This window comes from Peromyscus leucopus, chromosome 1 (assembly GCF_004664715.2).
Source record: "Peromyscus leucopus breed LL Stock chromosome 1, UCI_PerLeu_2.1, whole genome shotgun sequence".
Taxonomy (NCBI): Eukaryota; Metazoa; Chordata; class Mammalia; order Rodentia; family Cricetidae; genus Peromyscus; species Peromyscus leucopus.
In genome coordinates, this window is record NC_051063.1 from 135,014,527 (window position 1) to 135,040,460 (window position 25,934).

The 25,934-nt window shown below is 43.4% G+C and overlaps 1 protein-coding gene across 6 annotated transcripts in view; it reads left to right on the plus strand.

Annotated features, from left to right (window-relative positions):
- Ntrk3 (neurotrophic receptor tyrosine kinase 3) overlaps window positions 1-25,934 on the plus strand; it is a 372,046-nt gene that overhangs the window by 212,351 nt on the left and 133,761 nt on the right. For all 6 annotated transcript variants that reach the window (XM_028879200.2, XM_028879201.2, XM_028879202.2 and 3 more), the window contains exon 12: window positions 1,148-1,336. In XM_028879200.2, coding sequence (XP_028735033.1) covers window positions 1,148-1,336 — 189 coding nt within the window. The remainder of the gene's footprint in view (window positions 1-1,147; window positions 1,337-25,934) is intronic.

A 25,934-nucleotide genomic window follows, 5' to 3' on the forward strand; every position in this document is an offset into this window, starting at 1 on the left:
GTCAACTTGTGCCTTTGAGTCACCTTCCTCGCTGGGTTTTGTCTTGGGGTTGGAAAATGGGGAGAATGGGATTGGTGAAGATGTAGTTGGTATGCTTTGTAGACATTGGGACAATGTGGACATTTCAAGAGTAGGCAAGCTAGGCCAGCTACCACCAGTGATATAGTCTAATTACTGTCACTTGTAAAACATGGTTTAGGTGAGGCTCAGAGCAACACTGAGTGAAGGAAGGCCATGGCAGAGTCCAGTGAAAGCCATATCATACCTCTCTGGAAATTTGATGGCAATGCTGAAGGTCATGGGGCCTCCAATTACCTATTCCCGGGTTCTGGGTCATGGCTATACACTAAAACACATGGAGAATTCTTAATGCCCAGGTGCATCCCAGACTATTTCTGGGGTAAAACTCTGTAGTTTTACCGCCCCCCTCACTCTGTGTGTGTGTGTGTGTGTGTGTGTGTGTGTGTGCAAGCACTTACGTAGGTGAGAGGTTGACACTGAGCTCTTCCTCAATTACTTTCTGCCTTATTTTCTTTAGACATGATTTCTTACTATAGCTGGAGCTCTATAGATAACCAATAAGTGCTAGGTATCCCCTTTGCTCTGCCTCCCCAATACTGAGACCACAAGTGTGTACCACCATACCTGGTGTTTTATGTGGGTATTGGGGACATAACTCAGGTCCTCATGCTTGTGAGGCAAGGATTTGGCCACCTGAGGTTCTCCCCAGCTCTTCAATAACAGTGATTTTTAGTGCTCCAAGTAGAAAAGGAATGAAGAGGAACAGCTACTTCTAGGTTCTGTTTTTAAGTCTTGTTACTGCTGCATAAACAAAGAAACATGAGTTTTATTACTTTGAGCTAATTTGGGCTTGGGGAGAAATTAAAAATGATTCATGTAGTGGTTATTTCAATTCTTTTTTTTTTATTTTTTATTTTGGAACTATTTCTATGGTTGAGAGTCCGTTATTTTCAAGGACGGGAATTTGGCTTGCGTTGTCTAAGGTCAGAATTCAGGGAATTTGGGCAAAACTTATTAATGGACTGGACTCTTCTGGAAAATATGGTGGTAATACAGTGAAGGGTCTGTGGGCAGGGCTGAGTGGATGTGACCTCACTAGGTCCTGTGTCTCTCATGGTTTGTGCAGGTCCTGTGGCTGTCATCAGTGGTGAGGAGGACTCAGCCAGCCCACTGCACCACATCAACCACGGCATCACCACACCTTCCTCGCTGGACGCTGGGCCGGACACAGTGGTCATCGGCATGACCCGCATTCCAGTCATTGAGAACCCCCAGTACTTCCGCCAGGGACACAATTGCCACAAGCCAGACACATGTAAGTAATAGGATTGGATGCTGTCCCTTTTTCTGTAGGGGGTGGTATGGAAGCAAACCATGTCGCTGGGGTTCTGGAACCTTCTAGGGTAGCCTCCCACTTTCTAGGAGACCCCTTCCCCACTTTGTCTTTAAGCACAGAGAATAGCCTGGGCAAGGAGATCCCAGTGGACAGAGTCCCCAAGAAAGGGAGAGCAAGAGGTCTAAGTTTAGTTCCCTTTTTAATTCACCTAGCTCATCATAGACCTGAATAGGGAGAGGTGCTCCTGTAAGGCAGGGCACACAAAAGAGGCTGGTCTCCTCTGCAGACCCAGCCTAGCTGCTAGAACCCAGGGCCTGGCTCTGTCTGCACAGCAGCCTCTGACGTCATCAGAAGCTCCACCCAGGCCTCCATGGGAGGGGAATGAAGTGAAGGGCAGTGAGTACATTTGAATAGAAATGTCTCTCTAGCTGCCTAGCCCAGTCCCCAAATATGTACTCCCTGGAAACATTGCAGCTCAAGCTCTAGGAATGTCCCCTTCCCCACCCCCATTCCTATCACATAGTGCACCTATTTTCTCTATGTCTCTCATCTCCTGTTGGTTACAGACACTCCCCTTCTATTTCGTCTGAGCCCCACTAGGTTTCCTCTCAGCTCCCGAAAGCTGTGGTAGCTTGTCACTTCAGCCAATAGTGTTCTCCCTCCTGTGTCCCCAGGCTCCATGGGCCCAGTAATATGAATGCACAGCGTCTCCCCTTCACACTGCTCCTGCCTCCTAGGGAATGGTCCACTGCTCAGGAGAGTACAGAGATACCACCAGGGAGCAGGGATGCCAGGAAGGGGTCAGAGTTACCTGTTAGGGAAAGGCCTCACCATACAGACAGAATACCAAAGGCTGTGAGTGCCCCATTCTAGCCTCCAGGATTCCCACCAGTGTGTTCTTTTCATGTCTCAATCAATCTGGGGTAGGCCTATGAATAGGTGTCTTCTGGTCTGGCTCATCCCCTGGTCTGAGCTCTCTGTACTTGGGTCATACTCTTCAAGGCTCCTAACTCTTGCTGCTCCTGCTGGGACTTCCAGCAGCAGAGTAGGTCTTGGGTCATCCCATCAGCCCTTGCTTCCATTTCTCTGGCTCTGAGATTATTTAGTGAACATGACCACAGTGAGAAGGATTGGGCTAGTGTCAGATCAGAATGTCATTTGCCTCCGTTTCTAGAATCTGCACCAGTGGTTTTCAAAGGCTTCCTGTGAGTGTCATACAAAGGATACTTGGGTTCTAGATCAAGGTTGGCCATAGGGAAAAGAGACGGTTTCAGATATACAGTGTGCAACCGTGCAAAGAACAGCCTGCTAAGTGCTGGTCTGAGGTCAGACTTGTCCCCTGGCTGGAGGTAGCCAGGAAGGACACTCTTCTGCAGTGTTCTTTGGCCATTGCTGTTTTGAATATCTGTGTTATTCTTGTTGTTTGAGGTAGTTCTTTTCCATAAAGTACCTGTGGACGGTGAATTAGAAAACTCTGAATGCTTGCTCCTTAGAGAAAATAGTGTTAGGTTTCCATGAGCCTCAGCTTACAATATTTTATCAGCTAACCTGTACATAACCTTTCATGCTGTCTTTGTGTTTTTGTTCAAAAACACCTTACTTAATAGTTATGACTGACTCATTCACATGCAACTCAGTAATGACCGATCAACACCGTCTTGTACACATACTTCTCTATGAGACATATGGCCACGATCTTGTGTTTGGGATCATGGGATGGTATTTCAGAGATATGCTTGGAAGCCATTTTAGAGTGGAATTATCAACAAAAAGCACCAAATGTTAAAAAAAATGATGGTCTGGAATAGACCACTCAAAGAGTACACTTATCTATTGTATGAAAATTGGAACAATAATTTTAAAATATGTTGCATGTGATAAATATAAACAATTTCATCCTGCCAAATATAAGTGTGCATACACATCTATGTATAGACATACAAGTTTAGCCTGTATTGGAAATGTTCATGTAGAGAAAACACTGGTTTCTGGAATGCAAACGAGCTTTAATAACCAAGCAAATTCGCAAGTACAGAATCTTGACTGATGAGCATCACTGCATGCACCTAGAGGGTGCTCTGGACTCTTGGTACAAAGTCTCTGATCCTAGAGTCATGTGTGTTTCCTGGAGCTTTGAGTACAATGCCATCTGCACAGCTACAAGACCAGGGTGAACATGTCATGTGGGAGGAAGGGAAGTTTCATTTGAGATATCAGGATCTTTGTCCCCTGGGAACTCAAGAGCTGTGGAGAAAGCTCTGGGACTAGATGCATGTCCTTGGATGTCACTAAAAATCTTGTAGCCAAGGAGCCATCGCACCAGAAAAATTGAGAGCATGCAGAGAGCCTTCCTTCTGGAGCTTGTTCTGGTGCATGAGCCAACACAGCCATCCAGGGAGCTAGGCCGCTTCTGTGTAAGCAAGTAGAGGTTAGTGGGGATTCTAGGTTTATTGGCAAAGACTTCAAGTTGGAGAGGAGCAAACAAAGCCTTATCAGAGGAAGATCACAAGTTGACTCCAATTGTCGAAGCCCTGTGACAGTAGGAAAAGTATCTTTTTTTCATGCGGCAGTCCATTTTGCCCTATCACTAGACAGTGCGTAGCTAGTTAGTTTCAAAAAACACATATGGTACAATAAGTACTTTGCAGGAACATTATAACTGCATTTGGCTATTTTTTCTTGTGGCTCCCACAAAAGGGACAGGAAGGCTGAGAGGTGGTGGGGTCTCTCATTCTCAAGGTTTAACCAGTCAAGGGAACTAACTCTATGACACAACCCTACGTACAGTGAGATGCCATCATAATAGTTGAACCACCTGTGCTTTGACACATTAATAGACAGGAGCCTTTACAGTGCTGTACAAGAGTGGGGTCACTCTTTTGGAAGGATAGAGAGAAGCAGGGAATTAAGAGAGCAGATTATTCACGTGGAGGATCCTGGGGTTTCCTCCACCGGCTTCCCTTCCTGCCCCCTTTTTGTCATGTGTCACTTGGGAAGAAATTGTGGGGACTTCAGAGCTTCCAAAAGCTGCAGGCATCACTCCTCAGCCTCTCTAGCAGTGAGTCAAGTGTAGAGTGCTTTCCCCCCTTTATTCTTGTGTTACCATGAGTCATGAGACCTTTCCGACTGGAATGATTAGGATGCTGGTTGGCTCCTTGCTTCTCACTTACTATCTGTCTTCAATCTGGTCCACAGCATTTTTCATCACATGTCAGGCTGCAAGGATATTTAAAGATCACCTGGTACCAACCCCTTATCAGATGCTTGCATCCCCTCACTTATGTTCCCAACAAATGCTCTGCATTTGACATTGTCTTCATTCTGAATTGATTCAGCCTTTTTAGGGATGCTGAAAGACCTGAATAAAGGTGTACCTACTTGGCCCTGTGTACCCAGCCTGAGCCTAATAAGCTCCCTGTTATTTGTATAAACATTCTCTGACTCTCAAAAGCACTAGAAAATGGATATAGCCCTCCATGTCACAGAGCTGAAGGTCTTGGGCTATACCTTACAGAATGAGACAGAATCGACCTGTCCAAATGGATCACTAGGGAGATGGTGAAATGTGTGTATAGCAACACTGGGATTGTCTTTGTGAACCTTGTGGGCTGCAGTGAACTCATTCCTTGGAAGACCTTGGAAGATCTTCAGAGTTAGGCTTCTGATCTGTCCCAGAGGTTGGGGGAGAGGCATCCTGGTTGTCTTTGAAGCCTTGGGCTCTCTGTTCATCACTTTCCTTAGAACCGAATGTCTGTTGAGAAAACAAATTCTTTGGGGAGAAAATCTGCTTCCATCTTCTTCATCCCTTTAGTCTTCAGGTGTCTATGTCTGCTTCTGTTCCAAAATAGTGTTCCCACTTTCCCAGGGCCAGCACCTCACATCCTGCAAACAGGAATGTATTTCCATGCCTGGCACCTCCTTCCACTGCCCTCCTCCAAGACTGTGTTTGTCTGTTTCTTCTTCTCACCATGACCTCTTGTGCCATAATGGAGCTGCATGTCTGCTTCTTAAGTCAAAACCCCAGGATATTCACCACCCTCTTTCTTTGATCTCTTTGCATAGCTGGACCAGGCTCCCAAGTCTCTCTTCTTAGCATCTGTGCACCATGATGGGAAGACATTAGCTTCTCCATCAAACACACGTGTAGGATGGGTTTGTTCCAGGCATTTTTCTAGACTCTTGAAAAATGAAGGGAGGAGATACATATTGCTGTTACGCTCTCAAATTGACTGCCACCCATAGCTAATCTAAGACCCCCTGCTTCCTAGGACCCTTCCCTCCACTGTGCCTTGTACACTCTCTTTTGCTGTTGCTTTTGGTTTTCCAGCCTTTATCCTTTCTTTCCAGACTGGCCATCATTGTCTCCTAACTGCTACTGTAGTGTAATTCCTGTTGTGAAATAACACCCCCCCCCCCCCCCGTCTGTATAGCATTGTTTCATGCCATTTTCTTCCTTAATATACTATGTTATAATGGACCTTCAATTCCAGCCTCCTGTGAATCCCTCCCAGACTCACACTATGCGAACATGACTTTTCCTTCCTTGCTTCTTTCTAATCCATTGCTTGCAGCCAACACCATGGACCAGTCTTGAATGACTTTTAATCAGATTCTAAGTTACCCTGTTACATCTCAAATAAATGTTTACTGTTTTCCAATCACAGATTTACGTTCTTCCCAGCTGTAGCACTTCTAATTTTCCCACCCTGTGCATATGCTCACACTGTGTGTGTGCGCATGTGCTTATGTGTATGCGTGTATGTAGAGGACAACTTTAGGTATCACCCCTCAGACTCCACTCATGTTTATTGAGGCCAGGTCTTCCCTTGACCTGAAATGGGCCAAGTATACTAACTGACTGTCCAGTAGGCCCTGGGGACCTATGTATCTCCACCTCCTCAGCACAGGCATATTCTTTAGTTTCTACTAAATAGCATAATACTAAGGTCAAAAAAGACACTAAATGACATTTGTCAGATGGTGCTACAGTTTGGATCCTGAATGTTCCCCAAGTCCCATGTGTTGGAGACTTGGTGCTCAGGGAGGCACTCAAGAAGGCACTCTTGGGAGGTGGTAGAAACACTGGGAAGCAGGGTCTAGTGCAAGTCTTAGGATATTGGGGATATGCCCTCAAAAGGGATTGAGTGACAGTCTTCCCTCACTTTTTATTCCTCCCTGGACATGAGGTGAGTGATTTTGTTCCCAATATATTCTCTCTACTGTTGTCACCCAAGACCTTGCCAGAGCCCTAAGATCAATAGGTCCAACTTATCCCAAACCAGGACCTTTTCTCTTTATAAGCTGATGATCTTAGGTGTTTGTTACAATTGTGAAAAACTGATTAACATCGATGGCTCATAACCTAGGCTCTTTAGCAAGGTTGCTGATCTGTAACCTCTGAATTTCTGTACCAAACACTGAGCTGGTGTTTGATGTGTTTTAGCTTAGGTGCTGAGTAACTAGCTTTCCAAGGGAGAGCCTGCTACCCTATTTTATAGATAAAGCAAGTGAAACTATAGGCTTTGATGGTTTGCCCTAGATCACGCACAGCTCCCAAAATTGAGCCTGGAATAATACAGACAACAACAACAAACAAATAAGAACCATGGAACCCAACACCTAGCTGTATTCATCAAATCAATTACCTAGAATTCTAAGGACCCTACAGTCCTAATACCTCTTGAACTTAGGGAGATAGCTTGTTGAGGAGTAAGGACAGTTTCCGTGTAGGGTGTTCAAGGTTGACCAAGGTTCTTATAGTCATAAGGCTGTGCCAACATCTGTCTGGCACTTATAATCTCTCTTATCATAGACTCAAGATCCTAAGGGACCATGGTGGCCTTCAGGTAAGGTATTAGTGACTCCTGGCATTAAATAGTTTTTCTTTCATAGAATAGCTTTAGGTTTACATAAAACTTGAGCTGAAAATAGAGTTCCCACATGTTTTTATTTACTTCCTGTTCTCACAACAGCATGCCATATTATTAAAGGTGAGATGAGTGTGGTACATTTGCAATCAGTGATAGCATTGTGATAATATTGAGGGATTATTGTTAGCTAAAGTCCACAGTTTTCAGGAGAGTGGCCTGTTGGTGTTTAGCAGTTCTGTGTTCTGCTCTAAAATCCTCCATCTTCCACACTCCCACTCCTAGCAACGCTTGATCTCTGAATTGTTCCAATTGTTTGTGGCATGCCTCCTCTATTTGTCATATGGTTGGAGTCACAATGAAGCTAGTCTTCCAGCTTGGCTTCATTCACTTAGCAGTATGCCCCTAAAGTTCTGCCACGTCTTTCAATGGCCTGATAGCTTATTTCTTTTCAATACTGAGGAACTCTCCATGTTCTGGATGTGCCACACTTTATCACTCACTCATCTACTGAAGGACACTGGGTTGGTTTGCTAGAGCTCCGTAGCAAAGCACCCCAGGCAGGTCTGCTTCACACAACATGAATGTGTTGTCGTAGTCTGAAATCAAGATGCTGGTAGGGTGTTGCTTTTCCTGAAAGATAGAGTGGTCCTTCTGAGCCTCTTGGCATCTGGTGGGACAGCCAGCACCTTGACTGTTCCTCAGATTGCAGATGAATTACTCCATTTATCTTCATGTGGTTTCTAACAAGTATAGCAGGCATATTAAATTAGGGGCCCACTCTACCCCAGTGTGATCACTTAAAATAATTATATCCGAAATATCCCTATTTCCAAATGAGTTCACATTCTAAGGTACCAGGAATTAAGGCTTCAGGATAACTTTTTTGAAGTGGGACAACTTTATTTGTTTGTGGCTTCTTATTTGGAACAGTAAAGCCACATAAACATTCAGGTGCAGGTTTTTATGTGGACATAAGTTTTGAACTTACATGCATAAATAACTAGGAGTAGTTGCTGGATCATATGCTAAGAATATGTAGCCTTGTAAGATACAGTCAAACTATCTTACAAAGTAGAGGCACTAAGGTAGTTAGTTTTTGGTTCCCATTAGACTGGCTTCTGCTGATCATCTCCTGTCTCAGATCCTCTGTGGGTATGCATATGCCTTCTTTGCCTGCTTCCTGGAATGTGTTCTACTCTGAAATATCCAAGCAATGGATGCTTGCATAGTTCTTGTGGATGTTTACACAGACTAATGTATGCCACTCCCATCTGGTCATTGGTCCAAGGCCAGTTGGTGTGCTCATGTCAGAACTGGCCTCTCTGCTTCCCATTGTATTCATACTTTCAGTGAGTGTCGACAGAGTTTGGTGACTCTTCCCTTGTGGGCCAGTTTCAAGCTCCTGATTAGCCCTTTTCTTTCGGGCATCCACTTTCTTTTCTTCTTTGCTTTTTCTGCAGTCTTGCCAATGTCTTCATTTTCCCCATGTGCCACTTTCAAGCTGGCTGCCATACCAATTCCAATTTTCCTTGTGAGTCTCTCCATGTTGGACAGGCATGCATTTAACCTTGACACACACACCCCTCCTGGATGGCTACTCTCATGTTCATTCCCTCTATCCATCACAGGTGACCTGGAAGCTCTCCACCTTAGATCTTCATAGCCCCTCCCTCTCATGAGATTGCCCAAATTCTTTTATCAAGCCCACAAAGTCCTTTCTCTTTTGTTTCCCGCTCAGTCTACAGACATCTACGGGTCTCATATCAAGTGCAGAAGCTGGGGCTAGAGTACAAATCTAACACTTCTTCATTCCTCTTCAGCTACAATATACCTGTTTGGAGGCCTAACTCCTTCTCATTTTCCCAAGACAGCTTCACTCTGTACTTTCACACTCCAGCCTATGAACTTTCCACACAAGCAAATAGGGCCAAAGAGGCTCAGTCTGCAGCTTTTTGGGGGTGAGTAAGTGGCTTGCCTTCTCCTTTGCTTCTGGGATGATTAGTCACAGAGCTTGCCTTTTCTGGAAGAGGAACTGCCGGGGCTGGTTTCCCAGCTGCAGAGAGGAGCTCAGAGCCTGTGTGTGCAATGCAGTATTAATAGTGCATCTGCATGATATAGATTTCTGTCAACCTTTGTACTAACAAACATTGCTTAGCCCAGGGTAATGATGGGTGTTTATTCCCCAGCCACTTAGCTCGGCATCATGGACATGCACATGAAATATGGAAAATGGGCTTCTTTTTTTTTTTTTTTCTGGGAGGAGCAGGCCCCTCCCAGAGCCAGTAGCAGAGGCCACAACAGCAGCTGCTGTTCCAGAGGCACAGTGGACCTTTCTAGCTTTTTCTTCTGCAGAATCTCAAGCTGGCCTTACTAGTGGCAAGAAGAGGATCTGGTTACAGGGCTGATCTGGGAGCTCCCTGAAGTATGCAGCTGAGAAGGGAAGGTTACCATATGGGAGGTGCTGCCTGTGGTTGATGGGGGAGGTGACACAGGCAAGATGTGACATGGCAAAGGATGAGACAGATGTGGAGGTGTGGGGTTCTGATGTTCTCCTCCATTCTTATGCTGCTTGATCTTGATCTTGACAACCACCCTTAGGGGAACCATGGGTTGAATCCTGATGAGGGCAAGACTGACATTTCACTGTTAGACTTTGTTACTAGTTGGACCTTCCCAGGCCCAGATTTCCAGGCAGTGGTTCATAGAACATTTTAAATGAATGTAAGCTAGGATTGTTCATCTCTGATTTTCCTTTCATCCTATTTTCAGGTCTAATTAGGATATTTAGCAGTTCTCTGAGAATCCTGTGATGCTAGGTTTGGTACATCCAGCTTCCTGTCTTTTTTGGAAGATCTGGAGAATGCCAGGATGGGACTTGGGAGTCAGGGGAGTTAAGTCCTGTGTCCACAATCTCATATTCAAATACACTCACACATTTGTCCTGAGGCTCTCAACCCCTAGAGAACAATTGAAGCTGGACACAAACTCCTACATCTCCCAAGTATGGTATAGATCAATCATACCATTTTATATTAACACCCTCCCCAGTCCCAGGACATGAAATTAAATAATTTCACTTCCCCCAAATGATTTGAAAATCCTAAACATACCTGAACAGGCACACAAAGTTTTAACTATCTGGCATAAGGAGACTGACTCACATTCATCTCCTTGGGTCAAGGCAACCTACCTTCCTGTTGATAGCCATGACCTCCTCTGTTCTGTACTTCACGGCTATAATCACATACTTAAAGTTAGAAACGGCATGCAGTCATGCTAATTAAGTAATTAGGTATAATTATGCTCACTGTAAATACACAGTAATTGGATAAAAAATGTACTTGGGGGATAAGGATGTACTTCAGGGTTGAAGGTGAAGAATGATAAGGTCCTTGGTCGTCCTGGAGGGATGTCATCTCATGGTGCAATGTGAGCCCACAGAGAGCTGTCCCCAGCAGGGGCAAGTACGTAGGCTATGAAGTAGGTCTTTTGTTTCCTTTCTAGATGACAGATGCAGAAGGACTACCTCTCTTCCTGGTATGTTCTGGCCTAGGGAAGATTAATTTCCCTTCTGCGATTTTTCTTCTTAACCAATTTTAGATACAGTGTCTGTATTGGGATGTTTATTATTACTATTACTATTATTATTAATAATAATTACTTTTGTATGTAAGTATGGGTGTAGATATCAGAGGTGGATATCGACCGTTTTCCTCTATCATATTTCACCTTGTCTTTTGAGACAGGGTCTCTCACTGAACTCAACTTTAGCTAGGCTGGATGAACACAAGTGACTGGAGATCCACGTGTCTCTACCCCTATGCACACCAGCTCTGCTCTAGAGTTCCAGATGGGTATGATGGTGCCTCACATTTTTATGTGGTGCTGATGATCCAAACTTGGATCCTTGTGTTTATGCAGCTGGCATTTTACTGACTGAGCCATCTCTTCAGCCCCTGATTTGGAATTTTAAAAGGTGATAATTCGGAACCAGTTGAGACAAACAGACAACAAACAGCAATCCAAAGATGGGCTTTATTTCTGAGCTGAAGATGGTTGTATGGACTTCAAGCCAATAGGGGCTTTTTGATGCCTTTCCCAAGCCTTGAACTTGTGATACACAGATAGGTATTGAGGCTGCTGAGCATACACTGTCCATCCAGTTGCAGTAAGGGTCACAGATTGCCTCTTTTTTTTTTTTTTGCATAATTCAGAGTCTAGAAACTGCTCAGGAAGACTTCACACACAGGGAGTTCTTAATAATCTTGCCTAGACAAGAAATGCGATGGCTGATGATGATCTCAGCCTTGTCCCTCAGAAAAATCCTTTGCCTTTCTCAGTCAGTACCATGGATATAAAGGGAAGGATGTGGGAGTTACCTCCTTTGTCTCTAAGAAGGCAGAAATACTCATTTTAGGAGCAGAGCTTGAAAATCAAGAAGTGTCTACGGGACTGGAGAAGAGATCTCTCTAGCTAAGATCTTGCTGTGCAAACGTGAAGACCTGGGTTCAAGTCTGTTGTCAGGCCCGGCTTTGTCTGCCTGCGACCCCAGCCTTGTCGATGGAGACAGGAGGATCCTGGGTGCTTGCCGAGATTTTGGATCAGTGAGGGACAGTGTCCTCAATGAATAAGGCAGAGAGCAGTAAACTAAGGTCCTGGGATCCTCCTCTGGCCTCTGCACGAGTGCACACGGGTGCATGCATACACCCTCCCAAACACAAAAAAGGAGGAAGCAAAAGATAAAGTGTTTTGAAAATTTTGCTTCTTTTGAAAAGCAATGAAAATAATGAAAAGCAAAGTTAATCTACTTTTTAAAAGAGCAGGAAGCATCTCTTTTTACTTTCCTGGTTTCTGTAGTTATTACAGTAGAAATATTCACATCTGAAGGTTTGGAGCTACGAGTCTCAGATGAGAGAGAGGTGATGTTTGTCTTTATGGGTCTGGGATACCATGATCAATATGATCTTTTCTAGCTCCATCTAATTACCTGAAAATTTTATGATTTCATCACAGATGACTTGGGAAGTCTGAACTTCTAGCTATGATGAACAGTAATGGTGTTCATGGTGTTCAGCTTGATTATAGTTATCATCAAAATGTCCATATCACATGGTTAGATTCTGTAGAAGAGGAAACACATGCTCAAATGTGTTCATTAGTTTTGTTTTTTAAAAGTGTTTTTATTTTTTAAAAGCTAGAAAAGCAAAAGAGGTTACACCCATCCTTGAGGGCAGCAGGACCTCCATCATTAATTATGGTCTTATTAGGGTTCTCTTTCCGTAAGATCTGTCCAATAGAAAATGATTAGCATTTCCACTATTTCTACTACCTGAGAAGTAACACACATCATCTAAATGGGAGGATGGGAAATGTGCCAAGCAGACCAAGATGCTTTTATTCACCTTATCCTCTGTTCCTGGTGCTCAGTAAGAGCTGGAGATCTACTCTCTCCTTGGCCAGAAAGCCAGGAGTCCAACTGTCTTTATGTCTTTCTCCAACTTCCTTTAGTTCAATATTTCCAAAATCATGCAGAGAGGGATGCTAACAGATATTTCCTCTTCAGCTCCCTCAAATTCCATGGTACAATTAGTTTGGGAATACTTATTACATAAATTTCTTCCTATGGGATTTTTAAGTCCTGAGCACTAAAATAATTTCAGCGTTACAAGAAGGATGTTGGGCTGGGTGGAATGACCTGTAATCCAGCACTTGTGAAGTTGAGGCAAAGGGATGGAGATTTGATAACACCTTGACTCAACAAACAAATAAAAATAACTTTGGACCTTCAGTCTTCCCAAACCCACAACACCATAGAAGGTGAGTGAGTGCTTTGCCTGCCACTGACCCTGTAAATAAGAGGTTGCAGTGGATAGGATTCTGACTGACCTGGGATTCGGTGTCTCATAGTTACCTTCAGGCAGATGATGTAACACACTCTGAAAGTGCCCAGATGGGTCTGACCTCTTTTGGTACAGATAGTCTCACATTTCTTCTTAAGCTTCTGGGAGGGACAGAAAGAGGCTGCATTCAGTGGGAATAACCAGAGTTAGGATGTGGCACTCTTTAGGATTCCAGGCAGAGTTCACAGGAATCAGGAGTCATTTTCTGTTCTGTGATTAGGAGCGTCTGAAGACTCTCCCAACACAGCCTGTCCCCCTGATTAGGAGGTATTGGTTATAGCTATATTTTCACTGTGTTCCTCATTTCTGGGCAGATCTGACATTACATGTAGGAATCTCCTAAGGAGAAGGGCAACTCAAGGTACAGGTGCCATCAGGAGCACTGTTTCAAGACCACTGTGTGGAAGGCAGAAGCACATGTTCCTTTCTGGAAGGAAATATGATGATAGTCTTGGCATTGAGTGACCAGATCAAGCTCTTGCACTTGAGAGAATAAACTATACTGTTGGTCACAGTGGATCTTTATTCATCAGAATAGAAAGTGATATGGATGTGGGTTGTCCTAGCCTACCTAGTCAACCATTATTTGACTGTGGCCAAGGCATAGACCCATTGTATGTTTTAGGAAAGAGATGATAGTCACTGTGGTCAGTATCTTATGAGATAAACTGCTATGGGAATTTGAAAATCCTTTGTCAACTTCATGTAGTTATCACATATGTGATTACCCTCGCTTACAATGATTATTGCAAATTTTGCTAGGAATATCCTCTCTTCCCCAGGTTTATGCTTTCCAAAATGTTAGGACTTCAAAGTTTATAGTTATTTTCAAAGAAGCTAGGAATCCCTGCTTGCCCTCCAGCCACGTTCAACAAATCTAAGAAACAGTGCTTTGCCACCCAGATCCTCAGCCACAGAGATAGTCTTAGGAGTCAGGGCTAAAAGATGTCTGCCATTAGGGCATGATTGATGTAGGTGAGCATACAGCTCTGGCCAGTTTCTTCTCAGGTTAATTGGAACTGAAAAGCTGTGGGCTCAACTGGAAAGCACAGAGAGATTCAGGAAGGATTCTTCTGTTTTCTTGAGTCTTTGTTTTACTTCCTGGAAGCTCATCTCTCCCGTACACATGTGTGGTACTGTCTATGTGCAGTGTGAACTGAGGTCTCCTGTACCCGTGGCAGCATAGAGGCTTCTAGGACCAGGATTTAATACCTATGACTGTATCTTCAGATGCTAATGCATATAGCCCAAGTCTTGTTGATATTGTGTACATCTCATATTTTGAACATTGGATTATATTGGTTAAGATTTTTTTAAATCTAAATAATAGGCAGTTATTCCCCACTGGGCACAGATAATAATGAACGTGATAATTATTTAGATCAATTAAACAATTAAGAAAGGTTTCAAGTTGGACTCTAGCTCTGCTTTATTGGGATTCTTTTTTCCTATATCATTGTTTGTTTTGATGTTAACGCCCCTCATTGTTTGAGATTGAGATGCTTTTTCTTTCCTCTGTCTTTGGGAAGAATTGTGTCACATATTTATTCTAAAACCAATCATTCCTAAGCAGAATGGAGGTACCACAAGCAATTTAGGCTCCTGAAGAGTCTCTCTGAGTCTGAGAATGGAAGTCATTTTCTCCGAGGTGTATGCCCATGTGAAGGGAACTAAACACCTCCACACAATCAAGATTCTGCCAGGAGAAGATGATAGTAACCATTAGAGACGATAGAAGTTCCCTGGTGCCCTCAGTGAATAGAATGTGTGCTCACCACATTTAAACCATGCTGATGCTGCCCTGTTACTTCTAGGAGTAAGCAGGAAGGAACCCTTTGAGGGACACATGGCAGAAAGATGAGAACACTGACCCCATGTCAATCTTATTCCGAGTAACTGTCCTCTTAGGGAGTGGTCATTTATGGTGGCTGTTGTCACCGGTTGGGCCTGGCGGGTTGAATTAATTTCAGGGTGTACTTATATACCCAGGCAAGGAAGAATGTCTACCCTCGAGTTTAACTGGAACAGTTGGTGATTTTCTGAGAGCTGTTTTAAGAGCAGTTTCTGGACAGTAGGTAGGAGTGAGTGGACAGTGAAGAGTGGGTCAGGAAGGAAGCAATGAAGAGCAGAGATATCAATTCAATAGACTGAAATCCACCTGAGGGACTGGCTCCGAACTTAGAAGTTCATTACCTCCAGAGTATGACCTAACACGTACAATGTTTCCTGTTGGTTGGCAAATGATAATCTACATGTAATGAGTTAGCCATAGCTTAACTCTTAGAAAACTTTAGGAGGTCAGTACTCTGGCTGTCCCCATGTCCTAGATGATGTAACTGAGGCTCAGGGAGTGACATGCTGTAGTCTCACAGCTAGAACATGACAGAACTGTGGCATACACCATCTTTGTTGCAGTCTTTCCTTCTGCATTAAATTAACCAGTAAGGAAACATAGTGATTCCTAACTTGACAAGGAGGGATTCGCTAGGAACTCAAGAAAGTTGAGGCAATTGTTCAAGGACACTTGGTGGTCAGATCCAAAGCTAGTCCCAGGGATGTTCAAGTTTGTCTCTTCTAGCTCAGGCCTGATGGCTGACCTCCAGTTCACTTGTACTCATCTTTTGGAGACAGTATGTTCTTGGAGAATTGCAGATCAATGCTGTTTGGGGTAATGTGGTGCCCACTTGGAAGCAGCAGATGATAGTTCCCTTTTAGTGTTCCTGGGCTCCCACGGGGCCCAACACCGCCTTCACTGCCAATACAGTCTGGATTGGCAGGTGCCTGTGAGGGAGGCAGGCTTCCTGGAAGGTGAGCCCCACTACAGATGGACAGTTGAGGAGATGAGAAAACTACTGTAGAGAGAAGAGATCAAGAGTTCTCAGACACATTTTCTTCTTTCTTGCCTGGGTCTCCTTGGATCCTGTTCCCGGTGGATGTGTAGTTAATTTGTTCCCTCGATGTGACCAGGCCTCTCCCTAGGCACTGCTTCTGTCCCCAGACCTAGAAATGCTGGTGATACAGCAACTCTTCCTGTGGGATTCTGCTGAGTCGGGAGGCCCTAATGCCACCAGTAATGAAGAAGTGTTGGGACTAAACTCCTAATGGCTCATTGATTGGTTGAATTATGCTCAGTGTAATTCTGAAAATAGATTTTAAATATGTGCTTGGGGATTTGTGGGGATTTGTTACCGAGGAGTTTTAACTCAGACGTGGCTGATTTGACAAAGACATCAACACTAAGTGAGAGCTTGTTCCTGGACCACAAGGTTTATCTCAGTGAGTCCCTGCCCCAAAGCCACTGCAGGGGTCAGAGTGGGAGTGTGGGGCCTGGTGTAGAATGGTTTCCTCCCCTCATGTATACCTCTTGACAGTGGCCTTGAGAAGTTCCACATGGTTGCACTAATCCCTCAAACCCCTGGTGCGTGTGTGTGTGTGTGTGTGTGTGTGTGTGTGTGTGTGTGTGTTAGTATAGGCATGGGTGTGCTAGTGTGTGAGTGTGAAAGTTAGAGGACCTCAAGTATTGGTCTATACCTTGTTTGAGACAGGGTCTTTCTTATTCACTCTTTTATATGCCCAGCTAGCCGGCCTATGAGCTTCAGGCAATTCTGTCTGCCTCTGATTTCTAGGTAGGGGTGCAGTGGGATTGTAGAAAGTTGTGCTACTGTGTCTAGTATTTATGTGGCTTCTGGGGATCTGAAAAGAGGTCATCCAGGTTGAGTAGTAAGCATTTTATCCTCTGAGCCATCCCCCTGGCCCCTCTCTCTTAGTACTTTTAAGGTGGAATGAAGACATTGTATACACTGGAATTTCCCTTTTATGCTTACTGAAGTTAAGGACAGCAGAGGTTGCCTTTTCTTGGTTCCAAGCTCTCACCTGTCTGAAGCTGCCAATCATTGGGAGAAATATAGGGAAAGCTTCCTGGGGGCTTAGCCTATTAGCCTCTGGGATAGTTGAACAGTACCATACTTGGCAGTCCCTGGATCCAGGCTGCCTGTGGGGGGCATACACCTCAAGAGCTCCTCCTCAGGAGCTGGACTTTGGCCACATGTTTCTTTTGGTTGACGCCAGAGTAATTTGGATGTGATTGTAAAGTGAACAGGAACCCTTCTGTGAGGGGGCAACCATCAGTGTACCACGCACTGAGCTCTCCTAACATGCCTAAAATCAATCACACTCTGCTTCTTCTCTCTGTGTCTAAATGGAGCTAACATGTTTTCCACTTTGGGTACAGGGTGGATCAGAAACAAATGGAGCCTGTCGTGTGTGAGCCTTCTGAGGAAAAGGGGAAGTTAGTGTGATATTGCTTTTCTAAGGGGAGATTACACTCTTCCATTTTAACCTCTGTCTGAGAGACTACAGCACCCTCCCCTAGGGTAATTTATACTCAACCAACCATTAGAAAAAACAGCATTGTTAAGGAAGGGAGGGAGTAAAAACAATACCTGGAAGAAAAGAAAAACAAACAGAAATCAGAAATAAAAACAACCAACCAAAACCAAAACAACCCCCCCACACACAAAAAATTCAAAAACCAGCACTCTGCTTTAATAAAGAAATTACTGACGTTCTGCATTATGAACTGTATTAATTTTTAATGGCTGAGAAAGGAGTTGATTTATAATGCATCCTTCCCGGCTACAGAGCCTGTCCTCAGCTAATAAATAAATGACAGGTCTCTTGTATTAAAAGTATCCGTCATTTTACATTGTTGGAATGCAAATGGTGAGAGGCAGTGAGGGAGAGGCCCCGGGGAGTAGCGTGCCCTGCTGCACCCAGCTGGAAAAGGCTGTGCCATGCAGCTTAACCTCTGCAACTGAATTGAATGCATTCTTTCCTCCTGGTTGCAGCAGAGTGACCCAGATGTATCTCCCTACTCATGTGGTCCAGGAGAAAGTTTGCAAAATGGGGTGATGAACCATTTAGCGAAGATTCACTGTGCAAGTGTAATGTTAAACAAATGTTAAACAAAACTGTCTATGGCTTGTTCTCGCACATTCTGACCAAGAGGCCTTGGGAGGGGGGGGTTCCCCATCATGTTCCTTAAATGTGGCTGGGATGACTTCTTCAGCAATTTATCCTTTGCTGACAATAATCTGTGACTCCCAATTGTGGTTTTCCTTTCTGGGGGTTCTCTAGAAAACAAATAATCAAACAACACTCAGTGTTTGTGTTTGGTTTTGAAAGGATATATACTCACTATAAATATTGGAGTGGCATCAAAAAGGTAAAAGGAAGAAAATATGAATTATCCCAGACATTGCAGCCAGTGATGCATGGTGTAATGTGTTCCAGCCTTGTTTTCCTCATACATACATACATGTAAGTAAATAACACAAATCAGACATGAATCAATGTGCACATGTCTCATATGCAAAGACGAGACCCTACTCTGAATATGGTTTTAAAGTCTAAATTTGTCATTTAACGACATTTCATAGGCCTTTATTTCCAGTCATTAAAAGCAGTGCAGCAGGGCTGAGGGGATAGTTGGTAAAGTGCTTGCCTCGTGAACGAGCCTCGTGAATGACCTGACGCCTTGTGTTTATAATCCTAGTACTGGGGAGGTAGAAGCAGGCAGATCCCTGTGGTTCCCTAGCCAGCCAGTCTACCCTACTTGGTGAGTTCTAGGCCAGTAAGAAATTGTGTCTCCTCCCTACACCCCCAAAAAGAGAAAGACAAAAAAAAAAAAAAACAAAAAACCCACAAACAAATAGTGTTGGACAGTGCCTAAGGAGTAAGGAGCAACTCGAAGGCTTATCCCCTGGCTTCCACATGTACACACATGCAGGTGCATGTGAGCACACATGGGTATCCACATCCACACGCACATGTACATTCACATATATACAAACATACAAATGATGCAGCCATTTTTAGCATCTATATGTGTATGTTGTTGGGCAGAATCCACACTGGAGTCATTGTGGGACTGGCAGCCAGCCAATGAGGATGCACCCTTTTGTTCTTTGTAACAATGCCAACTAAAAAATAGTATATGTGAAAAATGAGGGCAAAGGATAATTTTTGTGCAGAGCATCTAATTATGGAGCAACTACTACGCTGTAGAGTCAGTGCAGGAGGCTGAGAGATAAACAGAGTAGGCTCTACCCCAAGTGATGGAGTCCACACTCCAGCTGGAGAGACCATAAATAGTTCCTGGATCTACACGTATAATGTAATGTGTGTCACAGAGACCCACAACTGAAGGGCTGAGTGTGCTTACAGAGCAATGGCTTGTTTAAATTAGAGGAACAGAGGTGTGGGTGAAGGATTCGAGGGGGAGGGAGTATTGGAACTAGAAAGCTATGGAAGATTTGAACAGGCTAAGTTGCAAAGGAGGCACCTGTCAGGTCATGACAGCAGTAGCTGGAGGCAGAGCAGTGGATGGTATCAGGGCTTTGGAGATGGAGGCCTGGAGGTCAGGGTGACTCCAGAGGAACCTCTGGTATAGATGGCTCCTATAGATGTATGGAATCATTTTATTAAATAATTATGAATTTATAAGATTTGCACTTAAATAGCTCAAACCTGTATTTACCACAGTGCCTATTACTGGTCTCTTAAAAGTAGGTTATGATCTGAGTGGGGGAAAAACAAAAAAGGAGCAGTCCTTAAGACAGATGATGGAGCAGCCATACTCCCAGCACTCAGGAGATTAAGGCAGAAGGGTTGTGAGTTCAAGGCCATTCTGGGCTACTTATCAAGAACCTATCTCAGAAAAGACATTTTTTAAAAATACAAAGATCAAACTAAGTAGGTTATTCCGAGACTCTGAAGCACACAAGGAAGACCCTTGCTCCAGGGAGGAAGGAGATGAAATCCCCTCTGGATACACCTTTCATCGCAGAGACAGTACTCAGAAAATGAGACTTAGCAATCTCTGCGAGCAGGTCTGACTCCTGATTTATTTATATTGCTTCAGAGGCCTATGAAAATGGAAGTTTGCCTAGATTTTGAAACTAGTATTTCTGTCTGTTCACACAGAAATTTATTCCTCCATTTGTTGTGGACAGTTCTAAACACAGATAGATCAATGCTTTTAGCCTTTAAAAAAAACAGAAAATAGAAAGCTTCTGAGCTGGAAAGGCAAAGGCTTAGGGACCATGCCACAGCACAAAGCCTGCTCTCATGTCGCAGGAGCAATAAGCAAGGCGGAGTCCCAGAAGCTGCTACTCTTCCAGCACTTGAGGAGTCTGTATTGTTCTGGTGTTGAGAAGTGACCAGGCAAGGTCAGTATTATAAACAGTCACTTATATCGGAAATATGATCCTCACTTGTATTTTTTACCTTCAAATCTTGGACCAAAAATTCTTCTAGCAATAGGACTTGGCTAAGAGACATTCTTATTCCTGCTCTTCCATACTCTTTCACTGAAGTTCCTTATATAACACAGAAAGTTTTTCTTAAGCCTGAAAAAAAACCCCACCCAAACCCTAAGATATCTATAGATGAGGAAATAGGGCCAGACACATAGTTTAATGATATTAACCCACATACATGTTTGGAGGAAGAGACAAATGTAGGACTGGAGGCTCTTGTCTCTTGACATTTCTCACGTCTCCTGAACCTGTAAGTGGAAATGCAATCTTTTCATTTCCCCCCAAAGAAGTTGATTTTGTCTGGGCCATTTAATAAGCAGCGTCTGACAAAAGTGAACTGTCTGGCTCAGGTGCAGTAATTGCTACAGAAATTGGTTTTAGAGTCTTTGGGGAATTCTGTGGTTGAGCCTTATCAAGTACAGTTTGTTCCAACACTTCTACAAATTTTAAGGCCCTCAAATAACTCTGTCTGTTTGGAGCCCTTCTTGGTTATTTTAGTAAGTTTCAAGGGACACTGCCTCTCGGCTCCACCAGCTCCTGGAAGACATGGCATTACTATCAATGTTTCTTTTGGCTTTGTGATGCCAGACTCTACTGCTGTTGGAGTCTTTGAACATGATCTCAAGTCAGTTACACTTGCTGGATCTTTGAGTAGTGTCTTATTTCTAAATAGCATTCAAAAGGAAGCAAGCTGGTAACTAAGCATCTCCTTGATGCCCATATAGCTTTCAGGCTACTTACTTGCTGCTGGCAGATCACAAAGGGGATTCGTTTCTACTCCTTTACTTCTAAATGACTTCACAGGATTTATGGTTGATGGACAGCACTTGGGGACTCTTCCTGCATTGCATTGTTTTGTGGGAAATTGACTGATAGTGTACAACAAAGAACATGGCTTCTCACTCAAGGCTTCTTAATCAACTATCTCGGGTGAGTGGTCCATTCCATGTAGGGCCTTGTGCCGGAAAAGCACCGGGTTTTCATTCCACACCTTTGCTGTCTAATCATTCCTTGATCCAAAGAAGGACACTGTCAGTAGTCTTAAGCTATCCACTATGGAACTGAGATTACTTTGAGACAGTGCTTCTGGAAGCCAGGTCCCCAGACCAGAAGCATCACTACTACCTTGGATCTTGTTAGGAATGCAGATTCTCAGAATTTGCTCCAGACTTCTGAATCTAAGCCTCTGCATAGTGGGCTGCACGAGGTGTTTTAACAAGCCACCCCTGCCTGGGGATTTGTGTGTATCAAAGGATGAGAGGCTCTTTGTAGAGTATTTGTGCTCCTTTAGAAAATTCCCTTGATCTAAGATAGTTGATGAAGTTGGGGTGTTTGAGTTCAATTGTTGATAGTATATCTTAAGAAGGATTTGTCTTGTAGACATTTACTGAGTATTTAAGTTCTAGATTCTATTGCATGTGCTGGGGACACAGGCAAGCAATGGTCATCTTGATGTAGCTGTTTTGATATGAATAGAGATTTCTTGTTGTTGTTATAGTCAGATAAGCCAGAACCCTAACTCTTTTTCCCCCTATTGTCTTGGTTCAACCTGTGACTTCTAGGTGGTTGCTGGGTACCTCTAAATGGAGAGGTTTGTCAGGCTTGGGATCAGAATGTTGTAAAGGGGGAAATGGGATTGGAACAGGGTAGGGTTGAACATCAACCTTTGAACAGTAACTAAGTCATCCCTTTGAGTCTCCTAGGATTAAGGAGGTTCTGGATCTTTGAGTCTTTGAGTGCATTAAATGAAGTGAGAGGTACTTGCAACAGCTGTCTGCCCCGAGGAAGCTGCTCCTAACTTCTAGCTTTGAGGGTGGCATGATAGTCCTCTGCCTTACTGACTGTCCCAGTGGGTGCTTGGCATTTGTGATGACATCACCTGTAAATTACACACTCCTCTCCGTGGGACAATGCATAGTAGGAAATGTTTCCCTGTGTCATCTGATTTGACTCCATGGCTGGCTGGCTGAGTGGCAGCTTCTGGGCAGATGTACCTTTAATTATGACTTCTCGGAGGCGACCACCAACTATGATCCAGTCCTGAAATTTCACTCTACTGTCAAGGTCAAGGAGGTTATTTCTGTTAGAAAATACCAGATTAGGAAGAATGTAATCATGATTCCCAAATGTTCGGAAAGTACATGCACACACCAAATATTCCTTAATATATTGAATTTAGATACATCTAACTTCTTCTTGTACAAAATGAAATAAGCATATTTTGTAATTCCTTCATAGATTTATGAATAGAGGCACATTTTAATAGTTTCCCTGCTAAACTGTTTCAATTCTTCTGTTTTGAGTTTTGTAAAGCAAGCTGGAGGCTGAGCTTTCTTTTGGTGAATACTTCCTAATGAATAGGAATTACAGGTGATAACAGAGGAGGCAGTCCAGGTGGAGAGGAGGGGGCAGTGTAAGCAAAGGTGTGGAGGTGCATTTTCGGGGAGACTCCATAGTTCTGAGTGAGTGTATGGTGAGGCAGTATAACGGGTTACCTGTTGTATTTAGGGATTCTCAGCCATTTTCAGTACAAATCAAAGAATAAAAATGTGCTCTTCAGATAAGCTACAGATTTGGAAAGAACAGAAAGCAGAACATTTGGCAAACAAGAGGGAGTTTTTTTTTTTCCCCTCATGAGCAGTGTGGGGGCCACCATGTGTAAGAACTCCAAGCTAAAGCATTGAGTCATATTCCAGTAGCTGCTTTTAACCCACCATGTCTGTTCATGGCAAGTTATCCAGAAACACCACTGTGTGTCTTCTCTGTAGAATACAATTAGACCTGCTTGCTTTCCAGGTTATTTCTAATATGAAAGTTCTTTGATGTGTGTGTGTGTGTGTGTGTGTGTGTGTGTGTGTGTGTGTGTGTAAGGCAGGTGTAAATTCCATAGCATAGGCAGTAAAAATACATTTTGTTCTTACATTTTTTTTAGTTCTGCTATTGGACCTTAGGTGGACAAAAATAATGTGTGTTTTTAGAAATAAAACATTTTTCACATTGTTTATTATATGGCATATAGGAACAAAACCTATGAGTAATATGAGAATATCTTAAATATATTATTCATTGTGTGCAAAAACAGGTATGGTTTTATTCTTCTCATCATTTTCTTTTCCTGCCAGGAAAAAAATAATATTACAATACCTTAGAAAAAGAACTGTCAACTTAATTGCACATTTCTTTCTCTTTTCTCCAGAATATTTATATCTTAAATCTTTGTTACTGTTGTTATTTTAAGATAGGCTTTCTTTATGAAGCCCAGGGTGGCCCTGAACTCACAACCTTCTTGTCTCATGTGCTGTCATCATGGGCATGTACTGCCATACCCAGCTTAGAAGCATTACTGAGGTTGTGAATGAGTTCTGAAGACATGGAGTAAGAAGGTGTAAAGGCAGAAAGGAGCTGTTGGGAAAGGCTACAATGCATCCAAAGGTGGATACTTTGCACAAGGAGAAACATATAGATGTTGGAGGACTGAACAGAGATTGGGCAGCAGGTCTAATGAGGAGTTCTGCCCTCAAAGGTTGAACTGAGTGGGTAAAGGTGACCTCAAATTGACAGGATTGAGAGGGACCTGGTCCAGATGACCAGACCATAGACAAGAAAAGGCAGACAAGAGGGCCACACCATCTTCGGCTCCTATATCTGAGGGAAACTGGGGGCCAAGCTATGCCTGATCATTTGGAAGACTTCTTTCTAAACCATAAGCCCATGATGTAGAAGTGCCTCATATAACTCTAGGGCCATGGATCTCCATGTAAGGAGATCTGGACTTGAGTGCTAACTCCAGCTCTAACACTTAAGCTTAAGGGATTCATTTAGCTTCTCATCTTTGAATTGCATCTTACTGTTATTGGAAGAAAACAGTTATAATCTAGCAGCCGCAAGGCCATGTAGATTATACTAGTAGTGTGTTATTTGACCAATGTAGACCACGCCATTTTTATAAAAAGTGAAATTCGGGCATGTTCCCATTAAACCTTTGCATTTCATTTCTCTTTAAACAGAAGGACCTGGAAACACTGGATTGTATTCTTTCGCATCACTTAGAACATTCCCTAGACAGAGTGGATTTCTGCTCTTTGCTGAAGCAACTTTCTTTACTCACTGTATTACAAGTGATTTCTCGTATTCATTTACACCACTTACTTAGCCTGACTTTGCTGCTATGTTACTTAACTCTTTTAAGTTGAATACAGGAGGAAGGTAAAGTTTTTAAATGTGGTTATACCTCCATCGACTGCATGCCAGCTAATGTTAGCAATAGTATCACTGTCACGAGCATCATCCAATGCAGTCTCAAATTTTTAACCAAGTGTAGAATTGAAGTACTTGAATATGTTGCTGATGCTGTGGTTTCTCCCAGACCTCTTTAGCTAGTCGTTTTTAATAAGTGGGCAATGGGCACTTTATTCTCACTCAAAAAATGTCTTCTGTCTCAAGAGAAGCGGACAGAAAACAAAACTAAAAGTCTGTTCTTTAGCTGAGAGTTGACAACCTTTGGACCCAAGAGGAGGCTAATCTGTGGAGTCTGGGACATCTGAGCTGCTACTAATGGAAAAAGAACCTTCCAGCAGGGAAAGGGAAGCGGGTGGTGCCCATGGAGGTGGGTCTTCTCATCCCATTTCCCGGTAGTGGTCAAGATACTATTTCAGTAATTGATATGACTTCATGAATAATGGAGCAAAGATCAAAGGGATCATAGCATCTGTTTAATATGAAGATGTACTGGGGGTGAGCTCTGGCTACTTGTCACTGTAACTCCACAGCCTCCTAGAATTTTGACTTCCAAGATTGGAATAAACAATGAGAAAACAAACTATGCTAGAGTCCTAGAATTTAAAATAGGAAGCATTTAACAGGCACCTGACATCATGCTGAATTCTCTGAAATCCACAAGTTGGAGACTGTCATGGGTTGTCCTTGTTTGAAACCATGTGTGTGCTTGTGTTCGGCTGTTCTTTGTTCTTCGTGTGTGTGTGTGTGTGTGTGTGTGTGTGTGTGTCTGTGCTCACTTGTGTTTTCCTATCAGCCTCAATGCTAAGATTACAGATGCTAAGCCAACTGTCACACTAAGGGGATGTTTGATTTTTTTTTTCAAGTCACAGAATAAGGCTATTCTGTTGGGCAAAGCTTCTTCATTCACCCCTCATTCCGACCTGAAGCAGTATGAGCTGTGTGTCTATGGAGGGCTGCTGTCCCCAGACACCAGCAGTGTCCTTTTCATATGACCTGTGGCTACATGTGAAGATCTCTATCATTTCCCTCTCCATGGGCTCCTGGTAGGGCATAGCATTGCACCAGGTGCTTCAGCAGAAAAGCTGCCTCCATCACTAATCTGAAAAGCACTTTGCCTGGAAAGACACCTGAGACATGTAAGATATTAATAGCTGCTGAAGTTCGTCCCTCTGCAATTTAAATCCCTTCCCCGAGTTACAGTTTATGGAGGGGGTGAGAGAGGAGGAGAGAAAAGCCTAGGATAATTATG